This window comes from Trachypithecus francoisi, unplaced genomic scaffold (assembly GCF_009764315.1).
Source record: "Trachypithecus francoisi isolate TF-2019V2 unplaced genomic scaffold, Tfra_2.0 Lachesis_group14, whole genome shotgun sequence".
Lineage (NCBI taxonomy): Eukaryota > Metazoa > Chordata > Mammalia > Primates > Cercopithecidae > Trachypithecus > Trachypithecus francoisi.
The window spans coordinates 30,074,845-30,084,108 of record NW_022681459.1 but is presented as its reverse complement, the minus strand read 5'-3'; the positions used below and the strand labels follow the sequence as shown (position 1 = coordinate 30,084,108).

Here is a 9,264-nt window from a genome sequence, read left to right as displayed (position 1 = left end):
GTCACCACCTGTTAACAGTCCTCTGTGTCCTCCACTGCACAGAAAAACTGAATTTTGATCTGGCCAAATCACCCATGTTTTGCCCTTGGATTTATGCCTTTGGGGTCTCAAAATAAGGGCTTCTTCCCCAACGGAGCAAAGATAAGCTCCCATATCATCTTCCAGTGGCTCATGGCCATGCCCAGAACCCAAGGCGCCTGCCTCTGCCCTCCCCTCACCTCTGCACTGCTGTCTCCCAGGCCACCAGTCCCTCCCGGCTGCCCAGCCCCCTGTCCTCCTCCCATCTACCCTCCCACAGCAACCCCCACTCTCACAGCTTCTGCTGCGGGAAGCACTCCTTCCTGGGATTCCCTGGCACAGTTCAGCTGAATATTTCTCCACCTTCGCTGGCTGCTCTCCTCTAGCTCCACGGTCTCTACAACTCAGTCTACACTAACACACAAGACAATGTAAACTGTCAAGGGCTTCACAACTCATTTCTGACATGGATTGCTGTGTTAAGATAATGTGAAAGAAAACTGAGTAAATATAAAGTGAAATATTTTAAAATATACCTTATTTTCCTACAGGCCATTTTCTAAAAATGTCTAAGCAACTAAAGCCATTATTAAAATGTTTTTTTCTTTTTCTTTTTTTTTTTTTTTTTTGAGAAGGACTCTCGCTCTGTCACCCAGGCTAGAGTGCAGTGGCACAATCTCGGCTCACCGCAACCTCCCTCTCCTGGGTTCATGGAATTCTCCTGCTTCAGCCTCCTAAGTAGCTGGGACTACAGGCACACGCCACCATGCCCGGCTAATTTTTTGTATTTTCAGTAGAGACAGGGTTTCACCATACTGGCCAGGTTGGTCTGGAACTCCTGACCTTGTGACCCACCCGCCTTGGCCTCCCAAAGTGCTGGGATTATTAGGCATGAGCCACTGCGCCCAGCCTAAAATGTTTCTTTTGAAAGATGCTGGAATAAAAGAATTCCTGACTTTTTTTGGGGGGACGATGGTGGGGGGGGACAGAGTCTTGCTCTGTTACCCAGGCTGCGCTGCAGTGGCATGGTCTCGGCTCACTACAACCTCTGCCTCCCAGGTTCAAGTGATTCTCCTGCCTCAGCTTCCCGAGTAGCTGGGATTTCAGGCACCCACCACCATGCCCGACTAATTTTTGTATTTTTAGTACAGACCAGGTTTCTCCATGTCAGCCAGGCTGGTCTCAAACTCCTGACCTCAGGTGATCCACCCGCCTCGGCCTCCCAAAGTGCTGGGAAAAAAGGTGTGAGCCATCACGCCCAGCCTAGAATTCCTGATTTATATTAAAACCATTCTTGTAGGCCGGGCGCGGTGGCTCAAGCCTGTAATCCCAGCACTTTGGGAGGCCGAGACGGGCGGATCACGAGGTCAGGAGATCAAGACCATCCTGGCTAACACGGTGAAACCCCGTGTCTACTAAAAAATACAAAAAACTAGCTGGGCGAGGTGGCGGGCGCCTGTAGTCCCAGCTACTCGGGAGGCTGAGGCAGGAGAATGGCATAAACCCGGGAGGCGGAGCTTGCAGTGAGCCGAGATCCGGCCACTGCACTCCAGCCTGGACGACAGAGCGAGAGTCCTTCTCAAAAAAAAAAAAAAAAAAAAAAACCATTCTTGCTTTTTACAGGGTTGAAATCCTCATTCAAATAACGAGATAAAGAATGGAAACATCTGTATAAGACGATACCTTCTAAATACTATTTTTATGCAGAATATTTACAAATTATCCAAGTAAGCAACCCTAACTAGTCCTTTATAGCCTACAAAAGCCAGACCTGAGGAGGCCTGGCAGAGAGGAGCCTGCAGGTGCCAAACCGAGCTGGGCCGTGTGGTGAGGATGTGGCATTGGGGAAAGCTGGCCCAGGCCCAGATGCCAGATGCCCCGGGAGCAGCATTCACTGCTTTCAGTTGCATATGCTTAGAGGCTATATAGTCACTTGTCTCGCGGTCTTAGTGAAGGTAAAAAGATCTTACTGTACAAGGGCAAAAATAATTTGTACTAATTTTTTTTTTTTTTTTTTGAGACAGAGTCTCGCTCTAGGCCCCAGGCTGTAGTGCAGTGGGGCAATCTCAGCTCACTGCAACCTCCGCCTCTCAGATTCAAGAGATTCTCCGGCCTCAGTTTCCCGAGTAGCTGGGATTACAGGCATGAACCACCATGCCTGGCTAATTTTTGCGTTTTTAGTAGAGACGGGGTTTCATCATGTGGGCCAGCCACGCTGATCTCAAACTCCCGACCTCAGGTGGTCCACCCAGCTTGGCCTCACTAAGTGCTGGGATTACAGGCGTGAGCCACCAAGCCTGGCCTTGTACTAAGAATTTCTTCTGAGAGTATATATAATAGAATGGGATGAAAGCTAAAAAGAGTAGACATTACTTATGACATTCGTATAATTCAGAAAGTATGAAACACTATTTAATACAAATATTTCTTATTTTCTGGATTTGCTAGACTATTACTCCCTCATCTCTCTTTAGATGGAGAGATAGTCTTATGAGTCATAAACATCATTGTAGAGCTAGAATAAACCTTATAAGCCAGTTCTTCCTTTTTTTTTTTTTTTTTGAGGTGGATTCTCGCTCTGTTGCCCAGGCTGGAGTGCAGTGGCCGGATCTCAGCTCACTGCAAGCTCCGCCTCCCGGGTTCACGCCATTCTCCTGCCTCAGCCTCCCGAGTAGCTGGGACTACAGGCGCCCGCCACCTCGCCCGGCTAGTTTTTTGTATTTTTTAGTAGACACGGGGTTTCACTGTATTAACGAGGATGGTCTCGATTTCCTGACCTCATGATCTGCCTGTTTCGGCCTCCCAAAGTGCTGGAATTACAGGCTTGAGCCACCGCGCCCGGCCCAGTTCTTCCTTTTCACAAATGAAGCCCTGGAAGTCTAGAGACGCCGGGGCTGCCTGAGACCCCACACTAATCAAGCTCATGTCCGTCCTCTCACCTCCGACCTGAGGGAGCTGTAGACACAACACAGTGCCTCGGTTTTCTGTAAATCAATGAAAAACATTTCCTGAAACAATACAGTCAGCTGTCACTACTAATCACCAACAAGACGCACAATTTTGGATGTGGTTTTTAAAATACTTAAGTCTGCTGACTTTAGCCTCTAAGCATGAACAGTTGTTGGGTTATAACACTTTGGATAACAAAGACTAAAAACCCTCTGAAATTGTTTCAATGTACCTTTTAAACCTTCAGGAACTTCTTGTAACTATCTTCTTGTAACTATCTTGTAACTATCTTCTTGTAACTATCAGAATAATTAGATTTATAGAAAACTATAATAAAAACATAAAAGCTACCTGTTTCCATTTTCTGCCTGGACAGCCAATGAATGAACAAAGTAAGGAATTGAAGAAAAGATTCTTGGACATGTGAATGGACCTGAATAGTCCGATGCAGTGTGGTCCTCGTTTCCCAATATGCAGGGGTCACTACAGACCTTACATGTCACCAGAAAACATGAAAACACTCTCAATGTTTTACCTAAAATGGAAAAGCAGTTTTCAGTGACATGAGCTTTATAGAATAAACCATTCATAAAGCAAGTTTCTATTTTTAATTTTTTTGCTTTGATAAATCAATTGCTTCACAAAAATCCTTTTTAAAGACAACAATCCAAGAAAACATATTGTTACAGTATTCACATTTCAAAGATTGTCAGTTTCAAAGACCGAACATAACTAGAACGAAAGAAGATTGCTGAGTTCTTTCTGTCTCTAAGTGCCAGGAATGGGCTTTCGCAGGGGGCAGAACCCCAGCTGGGCACCCTGCTTCCTCACACAGGCAGGAGACGGATCACTCGCAGGTCACACAGACACAACTCCAGGAGCCCTTAGCCATGAGGGTTTCCTTTGCCTACTAGATAAACACTTCCACTCATCTTACTATCTGGAATCAAAGCGCAAAGGCCAAGCTAGTCCCTCAGCAGAAGCGTGCAGGAACCCAGCACAGCCAGCCCTGCCACTCCTCAACAGGTGCAGGGCAGGAACAACAGCAACATGCTCAATTTGGGTCTCAAGACACATTCAAAGGGAGCCTTCATAGGGAAAAATTCAACAAGTATAAAACTGGGATCGAATCTGATCATTTAAAACGAAATCTTAAAGGGGTCACACTTTTACAGATTCCACTGTCCGAGGGCTGGGGAACAGGTGTTTTAAGGTGCCAACTGACCTCAAACATGCTGGGCAGTGATTTTACAAACTGAAACGGCTTGCCATGTAGAAGCTAGTTAAAAGCACCCAGTGGAGAGAGGTTAAAGGAAACTCAGGCTATGTCCATAAGCACCCTCTCTCTAAATGATCTTTATCCGATTCCTCTGAATTTAGTAAGAATTTAGGAAAGTTGAAAGTTTTCAGCTGGAGAGAATGCACACTGTACCATTCAGCATGGGTGTTTAACTCTCAGGCCAGAGCTTCCAGTGCCACCAAGGTTCACGCAGTGCCCTCTTTTTATAGATGGGGTCTCACTGTGTTGCCCAAGATGGAGTGCAGTGGCTATTCAGAGGTGTAAGCACAGTGCATTGCAGCCTCAAACTCCTGGCACATGCCATCCTCTGCCTCAGACTCCCGAGTAGCTGGAATGAAAGGCACGCTCTACTGAGCTGGGCAAGGGCAGTGCTCTTAAATTCACTGCTCAGTGAATGTGATTTCTAGTGGGGGAAAGAAACAGTGACCTATATACGAGTCTACATTCTGCGAATGGCTTCCACTAATCTACACTAAAGAGCAGGCAGCCCGAGAGACGGAGAGTGGTGAGGGAAGGAGGAAGGGCCGGCTGGCTTTCATGGGTGCTTATTTTAAGAAGTCCAACAAAGTTGGAACTTAGGTTAAAATGATCTTGTAGACTTGACTTAAAATATGAGAAAACAGTTCACAAACGAGGAATGCAATGGTGGCTTCATTCTCGGCCGGGCACGGTGGCTCATGCCTGTAATCCCAGCACTTTAGGAGGCTGAGGCAGGTGGATCACCTGAGGTCGGGAGTTTGAGACCAGACTGACCAACATGGAGAAACCCATCTCTATTATAAATACAAAATTAGCCAGGCGTGGTGGTGCATGTCTGTAATCTTAGCAACTCGGGAGGCTGAGGAAGGAGAATCATTTGAACCAGGGAGGTAGAGGTTGCAGTGAGCTGAGATCGCACCATTGCACTCCAGCCTGGGCAACAAGAGCAAAACTCTGTCCCAAAAAAAAAACAACAATGTCATTCTCTCCCTAAAAGAGCTGACAATCAAGTCTTTCAGTTAAAGCTCCTGAAAGATTTTAAAATACATTTCTCTCTGTTTCCTGCTGACTTCTAAGTTATCTAGAAGTACTCCCCTATGATTAACTTCAATTAATATATTCTTCTGGGAAAAATCAGTTCCAGAAAAAACACTTCACTCGCTTAAAATGTCCCTTGGCTTACAACCAATCATTACTGTTGACTCTCAAGAATCAAAGACATTCCCGACCCTATAAACAAATGAACTTGGGCCATACCATTTCAGATGACATAAAGACATTCTGTATGAAACACTGTGGCCTGTTTTCTGAGAAAAAGCACCACTCCTAAGTAAACAAATGAAAACAAATCAAAACCAAAGAAAACAGAACCCAGCCCACTCTTTCAGTTCATCTTGTTACCAGGAAACAGAAGTCCTACAGTTATTCCAAATCTCACATGGTCAAGTGAGCAGGAGGGTTCTGGAAAGTCAAAAGCAACAACGTACAACAAGAGAACACTGACACCAGGAGACCAGCCACAAATGCAAATGTGGGAGCCAACCCGTGGGGGCTGCTGCTGCGCCCTCGCCAGACCAACTCGCCGCTGGGACTCCAGGGATGTCGGCTAGTTAAGTCATAAAGTCTGAATATCTGCTGTTTGCCCTAGCTCTGAGCCAATGGGGTAGAGCACATTTGATATTAGTTTATAATAAACATTCTGTGCATAACATATTTTGAATTTAAAACTTCTAAAACAATACACAGCTAACATGGTAAAGCAACCATGCAACTGTGGTCAGATTTAAATTAGACTGGAGTATGTATGGTAAGAGCTCCTAACGGATCACTGGCTACCATTCGCTTCACTTACCTGAAGTCCTATTTAGCAAATACCTTTCGATACATGTTTAGATCAAGTGTAAAATGCAATCCGAGCATTACATATCAACAAAAATTTGCAGATATCAAAATTTCATTAAATAGCTGTTTCTTTTATAGTAGTAAATGCTCATCACTACCCTGGGAGAGCAAAGAACCATGGAACAGTAGCTAACTTTGGGCAGGTTCATTAAATTTGGTCAATTCAGAACATTCCAAATTGAAATATTAATAGCAAGCATGTATTGTTTCTTTCTCTAGAAATTTTATCCTCAATATAGTCATCATCCAATTCATAACGAATTTATAAAAATAGCTTTTTTATCCAATAATTCCAGCAAGGTAAAAATAGGAGTTTCTTTTTATATATAGCAAATGAAACAGGCTCACTGAACATGAGGGGACTTAGGCTTGCTAAGCTTGCCATCCATCCACTCACGACGAAACCACACTCAGTCTAGGCGTGTGCCGTTGTCACTGCACACTGGCAGTTTCGGGTGCAGCGGCTTCTTTCAAATCCATGGGCCACACAAATAAGCCAGCCCACTGAGATCTGCTGGAACCACAGAACTAAGTGAAAACTGCATCACGGTTTAGAAAATGGCAGCGCTATTTCTTAATCTAATTAGGGATTCAAGGTGGGGAGGGAGTGGTGTGTCATTCCTCACAATCTAGCGTTAAACCTTTAAGGAATTTCTTTAAAAATACACACACACACACACACACACTCTTGAAAGAAGTCGCTGCACCGGCAAAGACGCGCTTTAAGCTTACTATGAAATACAAAAGTGCACTCTTCTATATCTACATATAAAACATATTAGAAATAAAACTGTGTAAAATGTTTGCTGTGCAAACTCTAAAAAGTCAGGTGCGTCTGCTCCTGCCCCTACTGTAGGGAGTCACTGTTCTCCAAGACAAGCCCGCTGATGTGGGCAGGGGCCAGGGCACCCGCGTCCTCCTCTGTGCTGTCCACAGACTCGTCCTCACTCTGCCCTGCCATCATGACCTGCTGCACCGCCAGGGTGGCCCCGTCCGAGGACAGAGACTGAAGGCTGTCCACGTTCATGTTCACGGGAGTGGTGATGGTGACAACAGCTCCTGCGGCAGGATGAAGGTGTGTCATTATTTAAATTAGTACTCGCAGAAAAACACTTTATTACTCAATTGGGTACTGTTTGCTTGTTTGACCTAAAGTTAAAAAAAAAAAAACCAGCCGGGCGCGGTGGCTCAAGCCTGTAATCTCAGCACTTTGGGAGGCCGAGACGGGCGGATCACGAGGTCAGGAGATCAAGACCATCCTGGCTAACACGGTGAAACCCCGTCTCTACTAAAAATACAAAAAACTAGCTGGGCAAGGTGGTGGGCGCCTGTAGTCCCGGCTACTCGGGAGGCTGAGGCAGGAGAATTGCGTAAACCCGGGAGGCGGAGCTTGCAGTGAGCTGAGATCTGGCCACTGCACTCCAGCCTGGGCGACAGAGCGAGACTCCGTCTCAAAAAAAAAAAAAAAACAAAAAAAAACAAAAAAGAAACTCCTTCTGAAATCAGCCTCAGGCCACGCTTAGCTAATAAGGCCTCGGCCTAAGAACAACCTCAGTGGAGATCAGGACTACACAGAACACAGATTCATGGAGCAAAAAGTACTGTAGTAACAAAAAACCCAAAAACACAGAAGAAAGACACAAGAATATAGTGGAGAAACAAAGTACAAAGGAGAATACAGAAAGAGGAAGATTCGTGTGAAAGAAGAGAAACCTTGTCACATGCCAGTGCCTGTTGTAAAACCTAACAGCAGAAGATGGAAATGGCCCAAATATCCCCGAGCAAGGCCCAAATTAAAAACACTCAACAATGGAAAGGACAGGCACAGTGGCTCACAACTGTAATCCCAGCACTGTGGGAGGCCAAGGAGGGAGGATCCCTTGAACCCAGGAGTTCCAGACCAGCCGGCCTGGACAACATAGGCAGACCCTATCTCTACAAAAAATTTAAAAATTAGCTGGGCATGGTGGTGCATGCCTGTAGTCCTAGCTATTCAGGAGGCTGAGGCGGGAGGATCAGTTGAGCCCAGGAGGTTCAGGCTGCAGTGAACCAAGCTTGCCCCACTGCACTCCAACCTGGGTGACAGAGCAAGACCCTGTCTCAAAAAAATAAAATAAAACAAAATTAAACAATGGAATGCTATTGCTATGGTGCTACTAAACAATACAGTGGACCAACATTTACTCATCTGTAAAACTCTGCGAGATGTATTAATAAGTAATGAAAGAAAGTAGAGACAGTGTTATGTGATATGCTAACATCTGGGTAAAATTTTAAGAGGCCCAGGAGCAGTGGCTCACGCCTGTAATCCCAGCACTTTGGGAGGCCAAGGTGGGCGGATCATGAGGTCAGGAGTTTGAGACCAGCCTGGCCAATATGGTGAAACCCTGTCTCTACGAAAAATACAAAAATTAGCTGGGTGTAGTGGTGTGTGCCTGTAGTCCCAGCTACTCGGGAGGCTGAGGCAGGAGAATTGCTTGAACCCAGGAAGCGGAAGGCGCAGTGAGCTGAGATTGCACCACTGCACTCCAGCCTGGCGACAGACAGAAACTCTGTCCAAAAAAAAAAAAATTTTTTTTTTTTTTTTTTTTGTTGAGGCGGAGTCTCGCTCTGTCGCCCGGACTGGAGTGCAGTGGCCGGATCTCAGCTCACTGCAAGCTCCGTCTCTCAGGTTTACGCCATTCTCCTGCCTCAGCCTCCCGAGTAGCTGGGACTACAGGCGCCCGCCACCTCGCCCGGCTAGTTTTTGTATTTTTAGTAGAGACGGGGTTTCACCTTGTTAGCCAGGATGGTCTCGATCTCCTGACCTCGTGATCCGCCCGTCTCGGCCTCCCAAAGTGCTGGGATTACAGGCTTGAGCCACCGCGCCCGGCCAAAAAAAAAATTTAAAAGAGATACACTTTCATTCATTCATGTCTGTGCATACAATATCATATTGTGTATGCACTGGAGCTTGTACAGGAAACTGGTAACAATGGTTGTCCCTGGAGAAGTAGAAGCCAGGATGGAAGAGAGATTTACTTTTCACTGAACATTGTTTGAATGTCTTTCCTCAATAGATAGGTATTGCCTTTTCTGACAGAGGGAGACAGAGAAAGAGGGAGAAACAGAATAAC

General features: G+C 45.7%; 1 protein-coding gene across 4 annotated transcripts in view; it reads right to left on the bottom strand.

Moving 5' to 3' along the window:
• Positions 1-3,561: 3,561 nt before the first annotated feature.
• PKNOX1 (PBX/knotted 1 homeobox 1) overlaps positions 3,562-9,264 on the bottom strand; it is a 70,396-nt gene continuing 64,693 nt past the window's right edge. For 2 of the 4 annotated variants that reach the window (XM_033232605.1, XM_033232606.1), the window contains exon 11: positions 6,360-7,207. In XM_033232605.1, the coding sequence (XP_033088496.1) occupies positions 6,996-7,207 (212 nt within the window). In that variant the 3' untranslated portion in view covers positions 6,360-6,995. Of the gene's footprint in view, positions 7,208-9,264 lie in introns of all 4 variants that reach the window. The other 2 variants (XM_033232603.1, XM_033232607.1) reach the window with 2 other exon arrangements.